This window comes from Melanotaenia boesemani, chromosome 22 (assembly GCF_017639745.1).
Source record: "Melanotaenia boesemani isolate fMelBoe1 chromosome 22, fMelBoe1.pri, whole genome shotgun sequence".
Taxonomy (NCBI): domain Eukaryota; kingdom Metazoa; phylum Chordata; class Actinopteri; order Atheriniformes; family Melanotaeniidae; genus Melanotaenia; species Melanotaenia boesemani.
The window spans coordinates 27307140-27333550 of NC_055703.1; the positions used below are offsets into that span (position 1 = coordinate 27307140).

At 42.8% G+C, this 26411-nt stretch overlaps 2 protein-coding genes across 2 annotated transcripts in view; both read left to right on the forward strand.

Moving 5' to 3' along the window:
* The window catches only part of LOC121634100 (gastrula zinc finger protein XlCGF57.1-like), a 540387-nt gene that overhangs the window by 39225 nt on the left and 474751 nt on the right, over positions 1–26411 (forward strand). The window lies entirely within an intron of this gene.
* On the forward strand, positions 1848–25719 carry nt5e (5'-nucleotidase, ecto (CD73)). Its single transcript, XM_041976552.1, has 9 exons — positions 1848–2414; positions 4952–5174; positions 5248–5436; positions 13758–13955; positions 14822–14976; positions 23043–23151; positions 23243–23392; positions 24588–24788; positions 24864–25719. The coding sequence occupies exons 1-9, from the start codon at positions 2058–2060 to the stop codon at positions 25028–25030; spliced, it is 1749 nt and encodes a 582-aa protein (XP_041832486.1). The 5' UTR covers positions 1848–2057; the 3' UTR covers positions 25031–25719.

The window sequence follows — 26411 nt, forward strand, 5'->3', positions numbered from 1 at the left end:
TATTTCTTGCTTATTTGTCAAGGACCACAAACAAAAACATTATAAAGATGCCCTGTAGGAGATTATTGTGTTCTCGCTAACATTAGCTAACACTTCATACAGACCTCTCAGCTCTGCTTCCCTTTACTAAACTGTACTTAATGAATCGGATTGTTCTTGCTCAATTTTGTATTTATTTATTTATTTTATTTATTTTTTTAGGAGGTTTGGGACTATTTTTGTCTGTATTTTACATTTTAAATACTACTTCATTACTTCTGCTACAGGCTAGCGGCTAGCTGAGTGTCTCTTTCTGTTTACTGTAGTTTGGTGAACTAGCTAACACATTACTGCCACCAAGTGGTGGGAAGCTGCATTTCGAGTGAGCGTATTAGAAAAGCTATCTCTCGTATCTCCTGTGAAGTTGCATGGTCTCATGTCCCACAGATGTAAGACTGAATGTCTTTTGCAGCCCTCTAGGTGGTGCTCAAGGCCCAAGAAAGGTCCCCTTTAAAAGGTCCGGATCATTTGAGTTGTGCAGCATGAATGCAAGAATGTTGCCCCAAATCCAACTGAACCGAGTCACTGAGTATATATCTGTCCTACACATGCTGTCTGGCTCTTGTCAGGTCAACATTTCAAATAAAAATGTGTTCTTAATGTTTTTCCTGGTAAAATAAAAGTTAAATTGAATGAAATATTAAAATAAAAACTGGACTATCCTGGTGTGAATGCACCCAGAGTTGACTTCTTTGATCCAAATCAGAGTTTGTTAATTCACAATTCCCAAACAAAGCAGACTTCAAACAGGCTGGGATTGTTTGCTTGGGAAACAATCCTCAACTCCAACCCCCAGCTTGTACTTGAGGACGCCATCCTCCTCTTCCTCTCTAATTTTTAACTAATTTCAGCACCTTATTCTAATTTCTCACTCATTGTTTTACTGTAATGTAGTAAATTCCCTCTGGATTAATAAAGTATTTCTGATTCTAAATTTTTTCTGATTGGAATTTAAAAGCAGGTTTTAATGCACCAATAAACTATGCAGATTTTCAGTTATAGCAGGAGGCTAAAATGAAAGCTGGAAAAATTTAGGGTTCAGTTCTGTAATCCCTCAAAAGGACTTCCTCCCAGTCAGGGTGGTAAAATATCTCCACAGCATCTTTTATCTCTGATTTAATTTCAGTGATGCATCTTCTGAAGGGAAACATGAGTGCAGCTGCACCAAGCTTTCAGCAGGGTTCTTCTGAACATTAATGGCCACTTTGCTGGCAAAGCTTGAAAACTGGAGTTAAAGATGACAACGCAGCAGAGATAGAACAAAGAAACTGAAGAGACTTCTGGGTTAATACATGCAGAAATGCTGCTGTTGACCTCCTGATTAGACAAAGTTTCTTGTGTCTGGATGGAATTTTTCTTGACATGAAGCTGTGATGCTTTCAGCTGCAGGAAACAGCAACTGCTAATTTATAACGTCTTCTCTGTAATTCCATGTCTGTGGAGGAGGTTTAGATTTAAACATTTCCATCCTTTTCATTTCAAAGGGAAGAGATGCTCTGATGTTGCACATCTATAACAAGTTTAAGAAAGTTTATAAAAGATCGGGTTTATAATGGACCATATTTTCTGGTGCTAAAAACACCTGGTTAGTCTTCAAGATTAACATATTTCTGATTTCAGACGTCCATCACTGATTGCTGCCTTGCAGCCAACAAAACAGCCAAGAAGCCACTTCTGTGGGTTTATTATGGCAACGTCCTCATGTTTTCCATTAAGACTTTTTTCAGAGCTCTCAATTTCTCATTCCCGCTGAGGAAAACAATCCGTACTTTATTTATTTATAAATGGATAAATATGTGGATGCGAGTCCTTCTGTCCCCTCAGACTCCATCCAGCCGTGAAGCAGGAGGGGAGTAAAAGAAGTGAAGCCCCCACAAAGTCTCTGATATCTTATCGAATGTATAGCTGAGGATATATATTTGGTTCAGTGGGAGGAAGAGGAGGAGGAAGACGGACTCCTCAGGTCCAGTAACCAAACAGCCTCCGCACCAGACGGAGTCTTCACGCGCAGCGGAGAGATGGACGCTCTGCGCCCGGATCTGAGCGCCCTGCTGCGGCGGTGTCTCTGCCGCCTCCTGCCCGTCCTGCTGGGGTTCTTGGTGGCCACCACGGCGGCCTGGGATCTGGTTCTTCTCCACACCAACGACGTGCACGCCCGGGTGGAGGAGACCAGCGTGCACTGTGGGAAATGCGGCAGCGGCGGCTGCTTCGGCGGCGTGGCCCGGAGAGCCACCATGATCAACCGGATCCGCAGCGAAGGGACCAACGTGCTGCTCCTGGACGCCGGGGACCAGTTCCAAGGGACCGTGTGGTTCAACTTCTACAAGGGAGCAGAGGCTGCGCACTTCATGAACAAGCTGCACTATGACGCCATGGTAGGGAAAGTTCTCCAACACCTGAAACTTCCAGATTATCTTTTTTCTTTGTTTGGAAATTTATAAAAACTGATCATTCCGTTGATACTGGAAATGAAACGTGCATGAAGACCAGTCTATCTTTTCCACTTCATGAGGGTAGTTTCCATTTCTCTGGGGGCTGTGATGGAAACTACACCTCAAACATTCAGCCTGCTCCATTTGAGTTTGATTTACTGACTGGTTTCATCAGCTTAATTAAAGGTTCCAGGTCGATCGGCTGAGCTAAGCCTGAATCACAAACAGCTCACAGCTGGAAGGGAAAACATGAAAGGACAAATCTGCGCGCCTGTGTGAGAAGAAATGAGTCAGACTTCTGCAGCTTAAAAAAAGAAGGAAATAGTTCTTTCTCCAAGAAAACTGAATCCAGATGAAAGTATTTGGCGCTTAAATGAATATGCTGGAAATGAGGAGCTACAGAAAAAAGAACATTAAAGAAAAACAAGCTGGAACCAGAAGAGGTCTGCTTTGTCTTTGGCATAACAATTTTGCTTGGTGATGTCTGCAGTTGGGAGGAAAATCAGAAAATGCTGAGTGACGTTTATTGACTCAGACTGCTCCTTCTTTATGAAATCACCTTGCATCATTCTTGAATTACACAATTTCCTCCTGGATAAATAAAGTATTCTTATGATTCTGAATAACAGTGACCGGGTGGTGAATTTGCTTCAAAGAATGAGCAGCTGCCTTGAGATGTCTCATCTAACTCCTTTATTCAGCGTGACCAGTCATTGCCTTAAGCGCTGTGGAGCTACAATAGTGACATAAGTTTTGTATCTTCATGTTTGAAACTGTGACAAACACAGTACAAATTAAATCCACAAATACCGATTAGTTTGCAAGTCTGAAAATACAAATCAGTTTTTCAAGTACAAAACATTACAGGCCTACTGAAGCACCAATCAGATTTTTCTAATCCCTAACCAATCATGGAGAAGGCGAGTTAAAATTCTGTGTCCACAGCCAAATTTTACATTATGTGGAGAAGTGCCTCTACGACCGTCTGACCAAGGCCAGCAGCACCTTCACAGCTCTAAAGGCAAGTCAGTTTATAGATACTTAGGGTTTCTCTCAGGTAACCTTTGTGGTGCATTCACACCAGCTCATGGGACTCGGTTGGGGGTGAAATGTGGAGAATGTAGCACCTTCCTTTGGTTCGTTTTCACGCTGGACCAAACTGCCTGGATGACGTCACACAATTACAACTGCTCACAGGGGGCGATATTCCCCCAAACAACCATTGACCAAGAAGGGAAAAAAAGCAGGACAGAGAAGAAAATCTGCCTCATCGATTGGCCAGGACCGAAGACAGCTTTGGTGTTAAAACCTGATCCAGTTTCCACAAGAATCTGTTCAGTATGAGCAGCAGGACAGGCAGCCAGATATCCGCCATGTTAATCTATGTCACTTCCTGTCGTCTGTTCCCTGAACGCTCCATTTGCTTTCACACTGCTAACAAACCGCACCAAGATTCACTTACAAGAGAACCGAGAACCCCGGTTTCCAATCGGTTTGCTTCTTTGGTTCGCACCAGAGTGTAAATGAGTGTCAGCGCTTCTCCAAACAAACCGTACAATTCGTGGAAGTTGACCAGGGTTCAGTCAAACACTGCCAGTGTGCTCTTGAGGCCTGTGGAGCATTTCGTCCATCTTGTGTGTTTTGTTAGTAATTTTGACCGTTCTCGGGGCTCTTGTGGATCTGTACCCTGACAGCACAAACGGAGTAGTACCACCCGGAAACTGCAGGGGCAGTGTTGAGCAGTATAGCTGATATGCAAACCACAAAAGAGGCAAAGAAAAAGAAGCCGTGATTTTTTTTCATTTTATTTAATGGCTGCTCAGACAACCACAGTCTACTGCGCTGCCTTCTTTTGTCTCTTTCTGAGAATGTGCATTATCATGATCTCCACTCGTCACAACGTTTGCTATTGTCTCAAACTGACGTCAGAACTCGAAGGTGAACTCTGCACTGCCCTCTGGCGGATGTTTTTTGCCAACCATGTACCTTTACGTACTTAAAGGAAGTATAAATAGGCCTTTAGCGAGCTCTGACAGTCACACTAACCTTGGTCAGCTCTCTCCATGACTGGTTGGGTCAGGGGTGCCTTTCCTTGAGGTTTCCTGCAGGTTTTGGGTGTTTTCTGCTGCAGAACCTGAATCAGATTAGTAGGTCAACATGCTTGGACAGAACCTAACAACAAGGAGAGCCATTTCATTTGAAGCAGGTGTGTTGGAGCAGGAAGACATCTAAAACCTTCAGGACTGTTAGAAAACAAATCCTAACAACAGCCTGTTGTGCAGCAGCGTCTGCTACCGCTGTGTCTCTGAATACGTTGTCAGAACCCATCACAGTTGGATGAACCGCATGTGAGATGTGATATGGGTCATAAATGGGCAAAGAAGTTGGATTTAAATCACCTGCAGTGTGAACGGAGCCTTATGTCCCGTCCTGGATCCATAAAAATCCAACATGATTTTGCTGACTTTTGTTTCTTTCAGGTTTTTGGAAACCATGAGTTTGACAATGGAGTCGATGGACTGATGAAGCCGTTTCTAGAGAAGGTGGCGTTTCCCATCCTTGGAGCCAACGTCAAACCTGATGAAACTCTGGCCTCCACATTCGGCAAAACATATTTACCCTATAAGATCTTTACGGTCGATGGCGAGAAGGTGGCCGTGGTGGGATACACCTCACGGGAAACGCCTGCTCTATCCCAACCTGGTAGGTGTGTCTGATGGCCTCAACGCTGTAGAAATCATATGACGTCCTCTTACCCGTCAACGTCTCCACACAGGACCACATGTTAAGTTTGAGGAGGAGGTGGACGCCCTGCAGCTGCAGGTCGACAAGCTCAAGACGTTGAGGATCAATAAGATCATCGCTCTGGGCCACTCCGGCTTCACCATGGACAAGGAGGTCGCCAAAAAGGTCCGCGGCATTGACGTCGTCATCGGAGGGCACACCAACACCTTCCTGTTCACAGGTAGGACAACACCACTTGAAACATCTGTCTTAAGAAATTCAGCTCAAGTTCTACTGGAACTGGTCCACACGTACTGGTACCGGTCTGAATCTACTGGTACCGGTCTGAATCTACTGGTACCGGTCTGAATCTACTGGTACAGGTCTGAATCTACGGGTAAACGTCTGAATCTACGGGTAAACGTCTGAATCGACGGGTAAAAGTCTGAATCTACGGGTAAAGGTCTGAATCGACGGGTAAAGGTGTGAATCTACGGGTAAAGGTCTGAATCGACGGGTAAAGGTGTGAATCGACGGGTAAAGGTGTGAATCGACGGGTAAAGGTGTAAATCGACAGGTAAATGTGTGAATCTATGGGTAAAAGTCTGAATCTATGGCTAAACGTCTGAATCGACGGGCAAAAGTATGAATCTACGGGTAAAGGTGTGAATCGACGGGTAAACATCTGAATTGACGGGTAAAGGTGTGAATCGACGGGTAAACATCTGAATCGACGGGTAAAGGTGTGAATCGACTGGTAAAGGTGTGAATCGACTGGTAAAGGTGTGAATCGACGGGTAAAGATCTGAATCGACGGGTAAAGGTGTGAATCGACTGGTAATGGTGTGAATCTACTGGTAAAGGTGTGAATCGACGGGTAAAGGTGTGAATCTACGGGTAAAGGTGTGAACCTACGGCTAAACGTCTGAATCGACGGCTAAACGTCTGAATCGACGGCTAAACGTCTGAATCGACGGGTAAAGGTGTGAATCGACGGGCAAAGGTGTGAATTGACGGGTAAAGGTGTGAATCTACGGGCAAAGGTGTGAATCTACGGGCAAAGGTGTGAATCTACGGGCAAAGGTGTGAATCTACGGGCAAAGGTGTGAATCTACGGGTAAACGTCTGAATCTACGGGTAAAGGTGTGAATCTACGGGTAAAGGTGTGAACCTACGGCTAAACGTCTGAATCGACGGCTAAACGTCTGAATCGACGGCTAAACGTCTGAATCGACGGGTAAAGGTGTGAATCTACGGGCAAAGGTGTGAATCGACGGGTAAAGGTGTGAATCTACGGGCAAAGGTGTGAATCTACGGGCAAAGGTGTGAATCTACGGGCAAAGGTGTGAATCTACGGGCAAAGGTGTGAATCTACTGGTACAGGTCTGAATCTACGGGTAAACGTCTGAATCTACGGGTAAAGGTGTGAATCTACGGGTAAAGGTGTGAATCTACGGGTAAAGGTGTGAATCTATGGGTAAAGGTGTGAATCTACGGGTAAAGGTGTGAATCGACTGGTAAAGGTGTGAATCTACGGGTAAAGGTGTGAATCTACGGGTAAAGGTGTGAATCTACGGGTAAAGGTGTGAATCTACGGGTAAAGGTGTGAATCGACGGGTAAAGGTGTGAATCGACGGGTAAAGGTGTGAATCGACGGGTAAAGGTGTGAATCTACGGGTAAAGGTGTGAATCGACGGGTAAAGGTGTGAATCGACGGGTAAAGGTGTGAATCGACGGGTAAAGGTGTGAATCTACGGGTAAAGGTGTGAATCTACAGGTAAAGGTGTGAATCGACGGGTAAAGGTGTGAATCTACGGGTAAAGGTGTGAATTGACGGGTAAAGTTCTGAATGATAAACTTCTTTTTTTTTCTCATATGATGTAGTGTCAGGATCTTGACTGAGGAGCTGGGGGAGCTGCAGACTTTGTGTTTTTAAAGGAGCTGAATGAAGTGAATCTTAGGTGCTGCAGTGTGTTTAACACCATCTGTGTTTTTCCAGAGCTTTGGGTCTTTATACTTCATAAAGACTGTTGGCATGACTCTGGCCTCTATAAATGTCTCTGTAATGTTAAAAATGCAGTAAAATGGTGGTTAAGAGGCAGAAAATGAGCAGTCGGTTTGGACCTCAGACCACAGTGAAAAGTTTTGGTGTACTGAAAGAAAGAAAGTGTCCTTGAGAGCTGACAGTGATGCATTCAAGGTCTCCTGTTAATCTTTTATTTTTGTAATATGGGTAAACACACTGACTGAGGACAAACACTGATCATCATTGGTCACTTGGAGTGTATACACTGACTCATGTTTAGACGAGCAGAATGAGACCATCAGTCAGTTCACCTCAAACGTTTGGGCTTTTTTTTTTTTTTTTTTTTTTTTTTTAGATGTTTCATTTTTTTTGTAAAGGAAAAAACTGTGACCAGTAATAAAACCATCATGAGGGGATCCTTCAGTTGAGGATTTACTGTGCCCACAGGTTCAGACAGATGCAGGTCCTGCACAAATTTGAGTTTTTGGGCCTAACTACTGGAGACTTGATAGGTGAGGAGAGTCTGAAGCCAGGGGAGTGCACCGGGGAGCCATGGGTGATGCTGACCACAGAGTTTAGGGATAATGTTAAAGTGGTATCTTTATTAAAACGATGACCAGCTGCTTGATTAAAGAATCATTGCAGTGAAAGACAAACATGGACTCAAACTTGCAGGCTGAACGTCATGATTCAGGGAATTTCAGATGATTTGATGTTTTTATAGTTGGTCAACCCACAGCTCCGCTGTTAAAAATTTAACAAAAATGTAGTCAGTGTGAAACGCTGCGTCCACTCCATGATCCAGCAGCTTGTTGAAGCTCCATTTGGGCTGAAGTAATACTTTTCTGGATGACATTATCAGGCTGAATCCTTTCAACCAGGTCGAAGTCTGCACGTTGAATCATGACAGAAATGTCAGTGATCAGCTGATCGTTTGTTTATCGTTAGCTCGTGCTGAGGAGGAGGAAACTAGCAGGATGTTGACCCTAAGCAGAAGTGGTTTGTTTGCACTTATTTTATATTATTTTCATTATGAGCTGAAGTTTGCTTGTGACTCAGCTGTAAAACCTGCTGGCCATATCACGGCAGATGGATCAGGTTCAGATATCTAACGAGTGTCTAGATCAAACAAGAGGACGTCTTCTCTAAATCATTGGTGCTGTGCAGATGTTGGACAGGCAGGTTTATCTTTTAGGAGCCATGAATGTTCAGGTTCTAAATCAGAGCAGGTGGTGGACAGATGATAGAACGGACATTCATGCAGGGGTGGGTGTAGAAAGTTTTGATGGGGGGGCCAAGCAGGGGCACTTTTTTTAATATAGCCTAGATTTTAGTAAATAATTAGCTGCTTATTAGAACTTAATTCGTCATCAGATGTTAAATGTATAAAAAAAATGGCATTTTTAAGTGTTGATGTAGAACATATAGAAGTGCATGCTGCATTCACTGACACTTGGGACATCTGAAGTTTACCAAAGTAAAGGTTAGTTTACACTAAATATTTGTTAGTAGTTCGGATCCAGAGAAGTTCATGGTTCACTTTATGGTGTCCAGATCATCATCCCTCCACCCCCGTGCTGACCGCTGCTATGAGGTGTTCCAGCACCGAACATGTCCACTCTGGTCTGGTCTGTCCAGAGGACCTGGTTAATCTAAGCCATGCTGCCATGTTCTTCTTTTCTCCTGCAACCTTCCCAACAAGCCAAACTGGTTCAGTCTGTTTCTAACTGGACTGCCATCAACTTTAACATTTAACCTGCTAACCGAGGCCTGGAGAGTCTGAGGTGGAGCTCTAGTTTGGACTGAACTTACTGGGACGTCCTCTCCTGGAAGACTGGAAGCTGTCTTGAATGTTTTTCACGTGTGAATAATCTTTCTCGCTGTAAAATGATGGACTCCGAATAGTTTGGAAATGACCTTTATAGCCCTGATGGGCAGCAGTAGTTGCTTATCTAAGATCTTTGCTGATGTCTTTCCTCCTTTAAACGTGTGAAACATCTGTAAGAAAAGGATTAATGTCATTAATCTGCAGATAAAACAGAATTGTCTTTTAACTTCAGATATGTCTGTTGAGTCTGAGGAGAGGAGTTTACCATACACCGCTAAAATAATTAGATGTTGGTGGAAATCAGAGCTGAGGAATACTTCCCTCAACCAACATGGACGCATACGTGATTTAATGCAGAGTTTATCTGAAAATAACTGAAGAAGAAGAAGAGCAGCGAAAACTCAGAGGATAAATTTATAGAAACCAAAAGTTTCTGCTTACTGGAGCTTTAAAACCAGTTCAGCCTAGTTTCTTTTCTGTCCGAGGAAAATCGGGTCTTGTTGAATACACATGAGCTGCTCCATCCATCCATCCGTCCATCTATCCATCCATCCATCCGTCCATCCAACCGTCCGTCCGTTCGTCCATCCATCCATCCATCCATCCATCCATCCATCCATCCTCCATCCAGCCATCCATCCATCCATCCATCATCCATCCATCATCCATCCATCCATCTACCATCCATCCATCCATCGTCCGTCCGTCAGGAGACTGTGAAGCTGTTAAAGCTCCTTGGAAACATTCAGCGCTCAGACTAAATACAGTCTCTGTTTGAGCTGCAGATTGTAGCGTCCGTTTCCTCTCGTAATGACTTCATCTAATCTGTAAATACACAAATAGAAACGTCACAAAACACATTACGCTAAACACCCTCAGATTAAATCAAACCAAAATGAACTAAAATTACACTTAATGCTTCTCGTGGGTAAATTTAACATTTTGCTGTTGATTTCTGGATGAAAGTGCAATAGTTAAGAGACATGGTTACTAAACTGCAAGTACCAAAGAGTACTGGATCTAACTTTGCAGAAAAGGTCAGTAAATGAGTGTTTGCTGGGTTGCTTTGTCATAACAACCTGTCTACCATTGGAAAGTCTGCTTTTTTCTTTTTTTAAATGAATCTGCCGTCTATTAAAATCCCTTTTCAGATTTATTACCAAGAAGCACTGAGCCCATTTACATGCACACCTAAAATTGGCCTGGCCCGTGCCAGTTTAGCATCTTATCTCACATTTTATCGGATAATATGTCAGTGTCTTCAATAACTCAGCCGTACACGGAGTCTCAGCATGAACATGTTGAATATCTAACTGGTCTTTAGGTAACATGAACTACAGAAATGAGTGAAGTGCAAAAAGTATCAGGCCTGAACTTGTGGAGTCTGCTGGGGGGCAACAAAAACAAGCCTGCTCCAACATTAGCTGTGAGCCGGAGGAATTTCATTCATCAGGAACTTATAAGTTCCACTTTTAGTACTTTGAATAATTGAAACACATCAGCAGCACATACATTATGATGTTAAATATTAGTCCTTTCTCCTAAAACTGTAGTCTGCATCTACAAAATGAGTCAATGATGATGATCTGCTTTAGAATTAAGATTTTCAGCTTACTTAAAGGGCTCCAGCAGGTCTTGGGTTCATCTTTGCGTCATTGGTTTGGTCCCTTTGCCAGCCATGGCCCTGCATGATTTGCATGTGGGTTAAACTGCTCTAATGTTGGCCCACTGCATTTCATAAAATCGGGTTTGAAAGGCTGCTTATAGCAGGGTTCGTTTTGGCAGAAAGGATGTCCTTCATGCTGCTGAAGGCTCGCTGACCTTCACTGGTTGACAGCTTTAGGTAGAGGCTTCAGGTCTGCTGGGGTCCTGGATCCCCTTTCCTCCTGATATTCCTGAAATCCCTGGATACCTCCGGTTCTCTCTACTTTCAGCACCTCTGCATCACCATGCTGTATATCCAGCTTTCCCTCAGAACCCTCATGTCATCCCTCAGCTGGTTTTCGCCTCTACGCAACAAGCTTCGTGTGCTGGCGTGAGGTTGATGAACTTATTTTAGATTTTCTGCCATGCTGCGAAAGAACTGTCTGCATTGATCTTCACAGTGCTCATATTTTCATGAAGAGCTACTTCCTAGAAAGACTCTTCTTTCTGAGCTTGAGCCTGTGTGTACAGGCCTGGAGATGACAGATCCAAACACTGGAATCTGTCCAGCCAGCAGCTTCTCTGCTGCAGCTGTGTCGTGTCGTGTCTCTCTTTTGTGGAGCAGATGGCTGAGCTCTGTGACGGCATCATACATGACACGCAGACACAGAGGTGAGAACATCATGGCGTCCCTTTTATTTTGCTCACATCATTAGCTGCAAAGCTTCCTGTGACCTCCATCTCCAACAGCCCATTCCAGACGATGGTTCGAGCAGCAGGTCTGGAAATCTTGAACAAAGCTGTGTAGCTGCTCTTCTGCCCTCCATCACATGCAAAAACCACTAAATGCCCCCAAACTGCTCATCAAAGCCATGTTTTTGTAGCCCAGCAGTGTCTTTGTGATATCATCTGCTGTGGTCACATCAAACTCAAGCAGCCCAAAAAATATTGTGTCTGGTTCTTTGTTAGCAACAGACCACCAGCACAGACCACCAGCACAGACCACTGCGGTGGTGGACTCATCAGTCAGCACCGTTTTCTTCTCTTTTTGACTTTGTCATCAATTCTTTTCTTTTCATGTCTGTTGAAACATGGTTGGTGACTTCAGCACATGTGGAAAACGCCCACACTTGCTCCATTTAGCTCTGGCATTCGTACATCAGTTGGCATATCAGGACGCTCATGCTTACCAGTTTTATATTCTTTCCTAAATCCTCTGCAAGCCGTCATATTCTGCGTGATTCATCGTCTCTCATCTTTTCTGTCTCCAGTGCTTTTATGTGGGATCTTGAATCTCTGATCTTTGTTTTTCTTCCACAGATTTTTCCCTTTGTCATCCCCAAATGCAGAGATTAAACACCGCTCCGCTCGCTTGACATCCCAGTCCTCGTTCTGTCGGAGCACCAGTGAGCTGACTTTGCAGCATACGTGCAGCCTGGCTTCCTCTTTGACAATAAGCCAGTTTTACTGTAAACAAAAATGCTGCATCAACCCTTTGACCAACAGTCTGGCCACTTGTCTTCTGGTCTTATGTTACTGTTGACGTCTGTTTTGGTGGCGGTATCTACATCAACAGCTGTTTGTGCAGCAGACGGCTCCCTGTTGGACGTGCTAATGCTAGCTTGCAGCATCTGATCTCCATTTGGTGGTGCAGTGAAGGACTGTTCAGTAGAGCTGCTTCATCATTCAACTCCAGTTCGTGTCCTCTGAGCCTTTTTGGAGTTGGATCAACATCAGAGCCGTGATAGTTTTCCGCTTTTCCTCTCATCCGGAACACCGGCATCCACGTGTGTACACAGAAACGATTCATTACATGCAACGTGAAATGCACCATGACGTTATACGGCAAGCGCGTGCGTCCAAAAACCGGGTTTCTTTTGAGATTTGTTTTTTATCAACAAGTACAAGCTGTGACCTGTGGAGAGGTCGGAGGAGGGTACGAGTGTCGGTACCGGTGCATACCGGCCCACGTAAAGATTTCTCCCGAACACGCTGATGTCTTCATCCATGTGGACCCGTAGATCTCATTTAATTGTTTTTACGTCTGCACACGACATCTCTTCCGTCTTTTCAATGTCTTTCATCAAAAAGACGGAAGCGACGCCGTCGTAACGTAAGCTCAACTCTAAAGAAAACCCCGATGGCGTGCAGCAGCAGAACGCATGAGCATAAACAAAGTCAGAAATTAACATCCAAACACTTTTTTGCAGCTGATTAGTGGCCAGATGTTTACGTGTAGCATGGATGCTTATTAGCTGCTGCCAGGGCTGCCGAGTCTTCCTGAGTCCAGGTATAAAACACAAATACAAGAAATGACCAAAATCAGTAACGAGACAATTTAAAACCCACAACTAAAAACCCCAACCCACCCCATAATGCCAACCCCCCCCCCCCCACACACACACACACACACGCACACCCAAAAGATAAGACGTAATATAAAACAACAAAAGTTAAATTACCAGTACCCAAAACACAAGTCAAGTACCAACCAGAGACGGACCAGATGTCCACATCTATATGTCCACACAGGAAGTGAGGCTAAAACAGGATTTTCTAAAGTCCTCTGGAGTCTGATTTATATTCAATAAAAATAACTTTATTTATAAAGCACTTAAGAAACAGATTAAATGCTGAAGAGGAAGAATACGTAAAACATTTAAGTCAATAACTTTAAGAGCATAATGTAAAAGAAGACCAAAAACTAAAAAACAAGATAAAATATGTTGTCACAACATACATACTCTGAATTCTGAATCTTAGTTATTACTCTGATCTACTTACAGCCACTTATCCGATTTTGATCATGTAAACTGGACCAAAAAACACTAATTCACTGCTTGGGTTCATTTATTTATCTCTCACTTGGTAAGAAAATTAAAAAACAGTATTTTCTATTGAAGAGTTGAGACAGGTTTTGGTTAAATTCCCAGCAGACGAAGTCCTGCTGGGTTCGCCTGGTGAGAAATTGTGCAATCTTTTCTCTTTTTCTTTAACCAGCACATTTAACTGCAGCTTTATTGAGTTAAACTGGTTTATAAAAGACTTTTTTTCTCCTCATAAGGCCCGCCTCCTTCCATCGAGACTCCAGCAGGAGATTACCCCTTCATGGTGACATCCGAGGAAGGCCAGAAGGTCCCGGTTGTGCAGGCGTACGCCTTTGGAAAGTATCTGGGCAAACTGACGGTGACCTTTGATGATGACGGGAATGTTGTGAGCGCCACTGGAAACCCCATCCTGCTCAACAGCAGCATCCCGCAGGGTGAAAACCTCATTTTGTCCTGATCTGCTCCATTTTTTTTGGCTTTCCTTTGTTTTTGTTTGGACAGCTGATGTGTCATAATCAGGTCATTTTCCTGTCTTTGTGTTGGAACATGAACTTCCTGTTTTAAAATAAAATGCTGGGCGCTGCCTTTATGTTGGGGTTGTTTACTTTAAATCATGTAGCTTCAGATTTTCCAGAACATGTTCACAATAATTAACATGGAAAATGTGCTTTGTTATAAAAACTAAGCATCATTTGAAGAGTAAAACCTCAAAGTAAAGCAGATTTTCCATCTTTTACTGCATTGCTATGGGCTTAATATGAAGTCATTAAGATTCTGTCCCAGAAGAAGAGTCCCAGTATGGCCTGGTCGTGGGGGGCGGTTCTCCTGGCCTGTCTTGCCCTGGGGACATCGTCCTAGATGGCCGGTGCCTGGTGGGGCTCTCCTTAAAGAACCTGCAGCGGCAGAAGGACAAGAAGCCGTCTGCTCACTGATTGGACAGTTTGATTAGCCACCATCTAGTCAGATAGATGAAAAAAGACAAAATTTGCAACCAGAAACTCAAACATTCATTTACAGCTGCAGAATCTTTATGGCTTTCATGACTCATCGTTTGCAAACTTTTAATAGTCATTCATTTTGATTCTCGTGTTGACATGATGGGAAACACAAAATTTTCCATAATGCTGAGGCAGCATGAACGGGTGAAATGTAGTCCTGCTTTGACCGGAAATCTGGATTTCAAGTATAGCTTTTTTTTTTGGCATTTTTCAGACAGGGAAAAAAAAGAAAGTGTGACTGAGGGTAAGAAAAAAAGGAAAAAAAGCAGGTTTTTATTTCCATAAATTGATTTTCTCCACAGATCCCGACATTCTTGCAGATGTGGAAGAGTGGAAGAAAAGTTTGGCCAACTACTCGGCTCAGGTCGTGGGAAAGACTCTGGTCTTCCTGAACGGGAAGAGCGAGGACTGCCGCATTCATGAATGCAACCTGGGAAATCTAATCTGCGACGCCATGGTAAGAGATCAGCCCTTCACCCAATCATTTTACTACAACTCTCATCCCGCACACCTGCCTGCAGTCAGGTTCAACTTATCCTGGAATAACCACAGCATATCTTCCAATTAATCTGTTTACAAAAGATTTAGTTTTGTTCAGCCCACATCCTCAACCCAGAGCTGCTCATCCTACAAATATGTTTTCCTACAGATGTGGCTCCACTAAAAAGGGAAATAAACTTTCCAGCAGCAGATTTATTATTACAGCAAAGTTTTATTCTGGGTTCCTTCATCAGAGGAGCCAGACTCTGTTGTGACTGCATCAAATTTTCTTCATCATCCTCAGCTGCACGAGGAGGCAGTAGAGAGGAAAAACTCTTTTTAACAGGATGTAAACCGGAACCGGAACCAGAAATAAAAAGCTCCACCAGAACCAGAACCAGGAATAAAAAGCCCCACCAGGACCAGAACCAGGAATAAAAAGCCCCACCAGGACCAGAACCAGGAATAAAAGCCCCACCAGGACCAGGGCCAGGAATAAAAACCTCCATCAGGACCAGAACCAGGAATAAAAAACCCCATCAGGACCAGGACCTGGAATAAAAACCTCCATCAGGACCAGAACCAGGAATAAAAACCTCCACCAGGACCAGGAATAAAAAGCTCCACCAGGACCAGGAATAAAAAGCTTCATCAGGACCAGGATAAGGGAAGGAAAACTCTATCAGGACCAGGATACCATACCATCTTTATTTATGAAGCACCTTAAAAACAACATGGCTGTACAATAAAAATATAAATAAATACAACAATGAAAACATTAAAACCCTAGACTGAAATTAAAACCAAATTTATAAAAAAAGGAACAGATACAGGGACAAATAGGCAAAGTTTATTTGTGTAGCACATTTCATGTACAAGACCGTTCAAAGTGCTTTACATAAAACATTAAAAACATTACAGCAGCAAACAATGCAGGTGCATTAAAAAACAAAGATTAAAAGAAATAAAATTAAATAAAAACAATAAATAAAAAGCTAATATAAAATAGATAAGATGCAAGAAATAAAGTTCCAGTATGGGGAAAGACGGCACTAAAACATGATCCAGTTTAAAGATTTCAGCGTAAAAGAACCAGATGCAGATCTGGACTCTAAATAAAAACTAGTCCATGCAGCACAGAACAGGTGGGTCTTCAACCTGGATTTAAATAAACTGAGTGTTTCAGCTGATCTGAGGCTTTTGTTCCAGACATGTGGAGCATAGAAGCTGAATGCAGCTTCTCCATGTCTGGTTCTGACTCTGGAACTGATAAGAACCTGGATCCAGATGACCTGAGGGTTCTGGTAGGTTCATACTGGGTCAAGAGGTCACTGATGTATTTTGGTCCTAAACCATTCAGAGCTTTATAGACTTTTATATTCCTCAGTTGTAGATTATAAGAGTAAAGTTTCTCTTCATACATGTCATAATGAACCTGTAGATGTGTTTTTCTCCATCTGCTCTCGGCTTTCCGACACTCTCTTTTTCCATGCTTCACCAGTGTGGAATTTCTCTATGGAGACTTTTCCTCCCAGAGACAACTTTCACCTTAATAGGAGTAATAGCATCCATAATACTTAACATTTTAGCATTAAAACTAGTGACAAGCTCATTGGCTGAATCGCCTGATAGGGCAGGTGTTGAAGAGAAGACCTGGTTAAACATCCCAGTCTTGTTTTTAGTTATACACCGTTCTGTGATCACCTCCATTGAGACGTGTGAACAGGACAGGATAACTGCTTCCCCTGAAGTGATTCATTAAATAAAACTGCTACTCCTCCTCCTCCCTTGTTCAGTCTGACCTCACTGATAAAACTAAAGTTGGGAGGGGTTGATTCTATAAGAGTGGCTGTGTTGTTATCTTGGTTTAACCAAGTTTCTGTTAAAAACATAAAATCATTATAATTAAAAATGTTTTCCCTGCTAATGACCTAACATTTAATAAAGCTAACTTAATGGGTTTGGAATGGTTTACTCTATGTTTGGGGGCACGCTGTGGCTCACAGGGTATGTTAACACTACTTAGAAACCTTTTAGAAAGCAGCTCTCTGTGTTCTGATCGAGCTATTTTTCTCCTTCTGTTACCAAACAGTACAAATATTTTTAACCTTCTAATAAACAGGGATCCAGCTGGTATAAAAACAACTAAAACCAACAAATAAGAAACACTATTAAATACCTAAAAAGCGACTGTCCCAGCGTCACTCTGGTTTAAAGGCCAAAGAATAAATGAGATTTAAAACCAGCAGTGAGGGAGTCTGTCTGATGTGCTGGGGAAGCTCATTCCATAGCTTAGGACCCAAAACAGAGAGATCACCATCACCTCTACGTCTCCTTTGATGCCGTGAAACTACGAACAGTCCGATCCGCTGACCTGAGGAGCGAGACATGTGGCTGCAGCAGGTCAGACAAATAAGAAGGGGCATGGGAATTAAGAGATTTAACCCAGAAAGGCCCGACCCATGAAAACATGGTGAGAAAAGTCCATTTTTTTTTAATATGAGGTCTTTATTTGGCCCTTTAACAAAATGTAACAAAAAAATTAACTTTTTTTTTGGGGGGGGGTGTTTATCAATCATTTATTACCATGTGATATATTAAAAATAATGTGGTTTTCTGCTTCTGGGTATCTATTAGGAGACAGAAGACAAGTATCAGATTGTGTTCAACAGGATTTTAAGCAAAGTTTAGACCATAAATTGAAGTAAAATGTCTCAAACTGTATGTGACAAATATGTCATGTCGGCCTCTTATGGGTTAAAAACAAATAAAAATTTTAAAATTAATTTGCAGATGCACAGGAAGCCAGCGAAGGGTTGCTAGGTGACTGGAGTGATGTGCTCTCGTTTCTTTGTACCTGTTAAAAACCGGTTTGCTGCGTTCTGAACGACCTACAGTCGGGCTACGCAGGCCCGGATAGCTCCTGCCACAAGTGCGTTGTAGTAATCAAACGGGATGTGATGAAAGCACAAATTAGTCTCCACATCACCCTTGGATAAAATGGCTGAGATGGAAAAGCTGGATTTAATCCCTGTGTTACATGTTTGTCCAGTTTTAGATCAGCATCTATTTTCACACCTAAATCTGTGATAACAGGCTTTTCATAAGGAGCAAAGAAAGATCAACACTGGGTGTCCTGCAAGTTCTGCTGGGCCTAAAGAAAATGACTTCAGTTCAAAAAGTTCGGAGCCATCCAGCTCCTAACCCCCGAGAGGCAGTCGAGTAGAGGCTGAGCAGAGCGAGCACCTGTACGCCTGAGGGGAAAATAAACCTGACAAGCGCCCGCATACAAATGAAAACATGTTGTGCTTCCTGAAAATTGTACCCAGAGGCAGAAGGTACAAAGAAAAGAGGAGGGGCCCCCGAACAGAGCCTTGCGACATCCACCAGGGAAGGTTGACACTGGAGGAGCTAAACTCCCCAAATCCGCTCCGAGAGGGACGACCTAAACCACTGGAGGGCGAAACCTGTGATATCCACCCATTGTTCCAACCTCGAGATGAGGATCGGGTCCGTGGTCAGGTCTAAGAGTACAAGAAGAACACCATCACCAGAATCCGTTGGTCATTAAATACTCTTAACAATGCAGACTCGGTGCTGTGACTGGTTCTAAAGCCAGGCTGGAATATCTCCAGGATATGGTGCTCTTCAAGGAAAGCCATCAGCTGACTGGAAAAGGAAGGAAAACCTCCACCAGGACCAGAACCAGGAAGAAAACTTTCATTAGGACCAGGATAAAGAAGAAAATTCTCCATTGGGACCAGAACCAGGAAGGAAACCTTCATTAGGACCAGGATAAAGAAGAAAATCCTCCATAGGGACCAGAACCAGGAAGGAAACCTTCATTAGGACCAGGATAAAGAAGAAAATCCTCCATCGGGACCAGAACCAGGAAGGAAACCTTCATTAGGACCAGGATAAAGAAGAAAATTCTCCATCTGGACCAGAACCAGGAAGGAAACCTTCATTAGGACCAGGATAAAGAAGAAAATCCTCCATAGGGACCAGAACCAGGAAGGAAACCTTCATTAGGACCAGGATAAAGAAGAAAATCCTCCATCGGGACCAGAACCAGGAAGGAAACCTTCATTAGGACCAGGATAAAGAAGAAAATTCTCCATCGGGACCAGAACCAGGAAGGAAACCTTCATTAGGACCAGGATAAAGAAGAAAATCCTCCATAGGGACCAGAACCAGGAAGGAAACCTTCATTAGGACCAGGATAAAGAAGAAAATCCTCCATCGGGACCAGAACCAGGAAGGAAACCTTCATTAGGACCAGGATAAAGAAGAAAATCCTCCATAGGGACCAGAACCAGGAAGGAAACCTTCATTAGGACCAGGATAAAGAAGAAAATCCTCCATCGGGACCAGAACCAGGAAGAAAACTTTCATTAGGACCAGGATAAAGAAGAAAATCCTCCATAGGGACCAGAACCAGGAAGGAAACCTTCATTAGGACCAGGACAAAGAAGAAAATCCTCCATCGGGACCAGAACCAGGAAGAAAACTTTCATTAGGACCAGGATAAAGAAGAAAATCCTCCATCGGGACCAGAACCAGGAAGAAAACTTTCATTAGGACCAGGATAAAGAAGAAAATCCTCCATCGGGACCAGAACCAGGAAGAAAACTTTCATTAGGACCAGGATAAAGAAGAAAATCCTCCATAGGGACCAGAACCAGGAAGGAAACCTTCATTAGGACCAGGACAAAGAAGAAAATCCTCCATCGGGACCAGAACCAGGAAGAAAACTTTCATTAGGACCAGGATAAAGAAGAAAATCCTCCATAGGGACCAGAACCAGGAAGGAAACCTTCATTAGGACCAGGATAAAGAAGAAAATCCTCCATCGGGACCAGAACCAGGAAGAAAACTTTCATTAGGACCAGGATAAAGAAGAAAATCCTCCATAGGGACCAGAACCAGGAAGGAAACCTTCATTAGGACCAGGACAAAGAAGAAAATCCTCCATCGGGACCAGAACCAGGAAGAAAACTTTCATTAGGACCAGGATAAAGAAGAAAATCCTCCATAGGGACCAGAACCAGGAAGGAAACCTTCATTAGGACCAGGATAAAGAAGAAAATCCTCCATAGGGACCAGAACCAGGAAGGAAACCTTCATTAGGACCAGGATAAAGAAGAAAATCCTCCATAGGGACCAGAACCAGGAAGGAAACCTTCATTAGGACCAGGATAAAGAAGAAAATCCTCCATAGGGACCAGAACCAGGAAGGAAACCTTCATTAGGACCAGGATAAAGAAGAAAATCCTCCATCAGGACCAAAACCAGGAAGGAAACCTTCATTAGGACCAGGATAAAGAAGAAAATCCTCCATAGGGACCAGAACCAGGAAGGAAACCTTCATTAGGACCAGGATAAAGAAGAAAATCCTCCATCAGGACCAAAACCAGGAAGAAAACTTTCATAGGGACCAGGATAAAGAAGAAAATCCTTCAGAACCAGGAAGGAAACCTTCATTAGGACCAGGATAAAGAAGAAAATCCTCCATCGGGACCAGAACCAGGAAGAAAACTTTCATTAGGACCAGGATAAAGAAGAAAATCCTCCATAGGGACCAGAACCAGGAAGGAAACCTTCATTAGGACCAGGATAAAGAAGAAAATCCTCCATCGGGACCAGAACCAGGAAGAAAACTTTCATTAGGACCAGGATAAAGAAGAAAATCCTCCATAGGGACCAGAACCAGGAAGGAAACCTTCATTAGGACCAGGACAAAGAAGAAAATCCTCCATCGGGACCAGAACCAGGAAGGAAACTTTCATTAGGACCAGGATAAAGAAGAAAATCCTCCATAGGGACCAGAACCAGGAAGGAAACCTTCATTAGGACCAGGATAAAGAAGAAAATCCTCCATCAGGACCAAAACCAGGAAGGAAACCTTCATTAGGACCAGGATAAAGAAGAAAATCCTCCATAGGGACCAGAACCAGGAAGGAAACCTTCATTAGGACCAGGATAAAGAAGAAAATCCTCCATCAGGACCAAAACCAGGAAGAAAACTTTCATAGGGACCAGGATAAAGAAGAAAATCCTTCAGAACCAGGAAGGAAACCTTCATTAGGACCAGGATAAAGAAGAAAATCCTCCATCGGGACCAGAACCAGATGTGAGAAGCAGAGTTATTTGTTTTCTGGTCTTTGTGAGGACACGATTCGTTGCAGTTGTCTTTGTGCTGGTTTTAGAGAGTCCTGTAAAAAGCTTCATTACTGAAGTGAAGACTACTGAAAACGTGCTGAGTCATCAGTCCCCGTATTTGAGATATTTTCTTCAGGTGGTAAAAGGCTGATCTGGCTCCTGCTTTAATATGGATGTTAAAATTTAGCTGATAGGACAGCAATATTTCTGGATTGATCGGTTGGTTTTAGCATGGCTGACTGAAGCTGAACACTAAGCTTCGGGGATCTGAGCTTAATGCTGAGTTCATTATTATGACAGTTGGGGAGAATTTCTAAGCCGCTTTTCAAGTCTTGCCATTGTTTGAAAAAGAAAAAAAAATTCCACTAAGACTTAAATCTGGAGAGAAGCCAAGAAATAAACCAGCAACAAGCAGTGGTTGTGTCTGCTTGCACTTAGAGAAACGTACAAGGAAAACCCATGAATAATAAGCTGTAACCGACAGCAGGAAAATTCATGAGAAGCAGCAGACCTGTTCCAGCGTGTCTGCAGCATGTCAGGCTGACACGTGGCCAGAAAGCAAGACATGAACACTAACCGAAACACACACCCACAGCATTTATGAGCAACTCTTTAAACATGTGTGTAAGACAGCTTGGCCTGAGAAGGTGACTTTTAACATTTGACAGGGATGTAGCTGCTGTTGTACCCTCACCGGTCGCTTTATGCCACCAAGCCTGAAGGCAGTCGATACCTCGTACACATCAACACATGACAGCATCATGCAGCAGCTGCATCCATGATGAGAATCTCCCGTTCCACCACATCCCAAAGCTGCTCTACTGGACTGAGATCTGGTGGCTGTGGAGGCCGTTGGAGTCCAGTGAACTCATCGTCATGTTCTAGAAAGCAGGTGGAGATGATCTGAGCTTTGTGACATGGTGCATTATCCTGCTGGAAGTAGCATCAGAAGATGCTCCACTGTGGTCATAAAGGGATGGACATGGTCAGCAACAATACTCAGGTAGGCTGTGCTGGTTAAACCAGACCACGTTGGTACTAAGAAGTTTATCTGATTATCTACTTGGTGCTACAAGCGATGTCTGGCAGGTTTATGTGAAATTAAATAATCTCCAGCTCAGGTAACTTAGTGAATGATGATGTCTAAGTTTGTTGTATCCAGAGCTTCACATTGACTGGATGGAAGGATTCCAGGAAGAGGAGCACAAGAAGATCCCTTAAAGTTCTTAAAGTGGTGTAAAAACAAGAGAATGAGCTGGAACTACAACGACTAGAAGCAGGAGTTAAATAATGATGGCTGATCAAGCCAAAGACTAAGAGCATGACACCTTGGCAGGAAACAAGAACGTTCAAGATGAGCAGATATTCTCCCTCCACAGTGGACAAGCCAAGAGAACGATGGACGACTGTCTCCTTCTTGGACGTGAATTTCCTGATGTTGCTGGATGGAAGATCTCGGAGGAAAATCCTAGAGAAGAGCTATAACCATGTAACGTTGGGCTTCCAGAGATTATTCCTTTAAATGCATCAAGGTGTTCATTCTTGTGGTTTGTATTTTGCTTTGTTAAAACTTTGTTCTAGAAACTCTGCAAACTGCATTTCGCCTTTAATAATTTGTGTTCAATGAAAATTGAAGAAACATTTGAAGAAAATTTAAATCAGTAGCATGAAAGCCGCTCGTGTCTGCTTGTGCTTCGAGGGAATGACGAAGACTAAATAAAATGCTAGCTCGAGATGACGGACTAAAGCCTTTTCAGGACTGAGAATCGAATGTTTTCTCCCAGCAGACGTAAAAGGTGGCTCTCAGGGGTTTGAAGCTATGGGATGGAGGTGAAAACGGTGTCTGATTAAAGGAATCTGCTTCCTGTCTTCACTCTTCAGATCGACAACAGCATCAGGTTCTCGAGAGATGAGCAGTGGAACCACGTCGGCGCCTGCATCATGAACGGAGGCGGAATCCGAACATCCATCGATGAACAAACCCGAAATGGTGACGTTGGATAAAAACAGAGACGCCAGCAGACTCCTGTCAGAAAACACTTCTTTCTGTGTCTGATCTGCTAGTAATGTGTTGTCTGCAGGTTCGATTACGATGGAGGACCTGATCTCCGTTTTACCCTTCGGGGGAACCTTCGACCTGGTGCAGGTGAAAGGCTCCACGCTGAAGAAAGCCTTCGAGCACTCAGTGAAACGATACGGCCAGAGAAGTGGAGAATTCCTGCAAGTGTCAGGTGTCTGCATTTTTACATCTACAAACACTCTGATTACCAACATCAGGACACAACGGTTGATGCTTTTGATGGATCTACCTGAATTTCCCAGTAAATACATATAAATATTTGTGGTGTGTATTTGACTTGAATTAGAAAGTTAACACCACCAGTAGTTGTGAATGAAATGTTAGAAATATTGCATTAATTCCCATTAAATAGGGTTTATATAATGTTCCCCGGTAGATAAATAAAGATTCATTCACACTGGCTGTTAAATCTGTCTAGTTTTAACGTAAGGGATGAAGGACATTATTAGAAGGGATTTTTTCTACAAAAATAATCCTTTTATGTCTTGAAATGGTTTAGAAGGAGCTCCTCTCCCCTCGTCGTTTGTCTTGAGGCCTTCCTACTAAAACGACATCAGACATAAATCAGTGCTTCTCAGTCCTGGTCCTCAGGACGCCTCACAGCTGCGTTTCCATTAGTTTACTACTGTGATTTGCAGATGTTTCCACTGAATGGTGTTTAGCACATCAGCTGTTATTCTCCTAAAATCTCGTCTCACGAGACTTCACTTTGAGGAGGAAGAGATTTCTAATTCCTTGTAAAACTCTGCATTTCGCTGTTTGCTATCAAGAGTGGCAGTTATATTTTTTCTCTTTAATTATTTGTAAAAAGATTTTCGTCTCCTCCTGTGTCAACTCATACTCCGCCATCTTTACTTGAAATGAACTGGTCACATGACCCTCTACGTAAAGTCCGGGACGTGTAAATGTGATAAAAGTGTCTGAAAAACCACCTCACTAGAGCGTAAAAACTTTCTGGTGATATTTGAAAGGTTTTTGGTGTTTAGGTGTTTCTATTACCAGTTTTTTATTTAACAATAAAATGGAATAATGGAAATAATGGAAATGCAGCTATAGTTTGAGGTCAGCTACAGGCTGATGATTGGTATGGCTAGGGTGGCAACCATTATACCAAAACTTGTCTGTCTACCGGTTTTTATCCCTCATATTGAATAATATTGATTTTGAGACAACTTTACATTTAATCCAAGACATCAACCCAAGAGCCAGATCAGTAGCTAGCTTTGAGATGGATTTATCCTCCTGATAATAGTCATTGCTGGGTGTTTAGTCTATTTTGGGGCCTTTTACCAACTCATGCACAAACATGGTCTGACTCAGACTGGTGGTGCTGTGTTCTCCATCAGGATTTCGGGTAGAGTACGACCTCACCAAACCTCCAGGACATCGTGTGAAAAGTCTTAGTACCCTCTGCACAAAATGCCGTATTCCTCAGTATGAACCAGTCCAGGACGAGACCATCTACAAAGTGGTGCTGCCGTCCTACTTGGTGACGGGCGGAGACGGATTCTCCATGTTTATAAACGAGACGCTCAAACACGACAGTGGTGAGACTTAGGAAGATTTTCTAAAGGAATGGCTTGATTTAATATTTCTTACACCAACTTCTGTTTTCCTTTCAGGGGATTTGGACATTTCAGTTGTGTCAAACTACATCGCACAGAGACAGAGAGTTTATCCTTCTGTTGAAGGACGTATCCAGATCTACAACTCAGCCTGTGGACTTAAAGGCCAAGCGACTGTGCTGCTTTTACTGGGGCTGCTGTGGAGTCTTTTTTGGAGCATGTAATGCTACTCAAACACAGAAGGACTTTTACCTTTTAATTTTGATGCTTTTATAGACTGCATGCGGACTTCGTGAATTAGTAGATGTCCCAGATGTAAGCTTCCAGGACTCTTTATATTTTTCACTTTGAAGTTTCCAAAGAGTCAGTCTGGCAGTGTCCTCGTAGACTCTACGTGGACCAAATTTGAAGAAAACTACAGAAACTTTAATGCTGTGATAACTCTAATCACCACTAGATGGCAGCTTCAGGAGGAAAAACCACAAAAGAAACATTAAATGTTTAAATTAAATAGTTTATCTTTTGCATGAGAGAGAATCACAGCAGCTGGACAGTATTTACTCCCATGTCTTTTACTTGCGACTAAGTATTATTTAAAAGTTTAGCATTTATTTGGCATTCAACATTCTGCTCTTCCTTCGGGTAGAAACAAATGAAACGAGTCATTTTTGGAAAATTCAGAGAATTGTAAAAAAAAAATACTTGATTAAAATGTTTGTACAGGTCCTCAAAGAAATCCTCATAATCACAACAAAACACATAAGAAATCATAAGACTTTTCCAACAAACAAAGTAAACAAAAGCAGAATAATTGTTTTTATGAATAATTATTTAAGTTATTTATAATTAACCATAACAATGATGATAAATACTATAAAACCCACCATGTTATTAATAAACCTGTTACAGTGTAGTTTCTTGTCTTTTTGCTCCACGGGGCCTTCAAAGCTCCTCACATGTATCCAGGTCAACTTGTGCAGCTTCCTGATGCTCTTCAGTTAAAACATCTGATCCCAGAGTTTATTTTCCAGATTTATGGTAATATCTCAGTGATTGAAAAGCATCCCTTCTGAAGACCAATAAACCAGGAGCAGAGAGCATGAGATAATAAAGATAGAAATGGCAGCTATTTGTCGCCCCGGGAGGCCACAGTACTGGAGATGGGAGGAGTGCTAATACACACCTAGCTTGCTTAAGAGGTGCACTGCAATCCACATGATGTCCACATTGGTTGTCAAATCAACCAATCCAGGATTCTGACATGGAACAGGGAGAATCTAGCCACACACTTGGTGTAATTAAGGCAAGCTTTGCTTTTGTTCTGTCTAAATTAAAAACCGTAGCAAACGAGTTTTCAGACCCGATTCACCAGAGCAAGTTTTAACTTTGCTGACTGAAGCTGAACACTGATCTTTGGATGCTCAGGTTTGCTTCCAAACACAATAACACAGATTTTTTTGACGGTAACATAAAGCTGAGGGTCGTCAGCATAAATATGATCAGACATGTGGTTTGTATGTAGATGCTGAACAGGATGGGGCCCAACATGCAGCCTTAGGGAAGTCCATGTCACCTTTGCTTGAGTTGATCTATAGTTACCAGCTG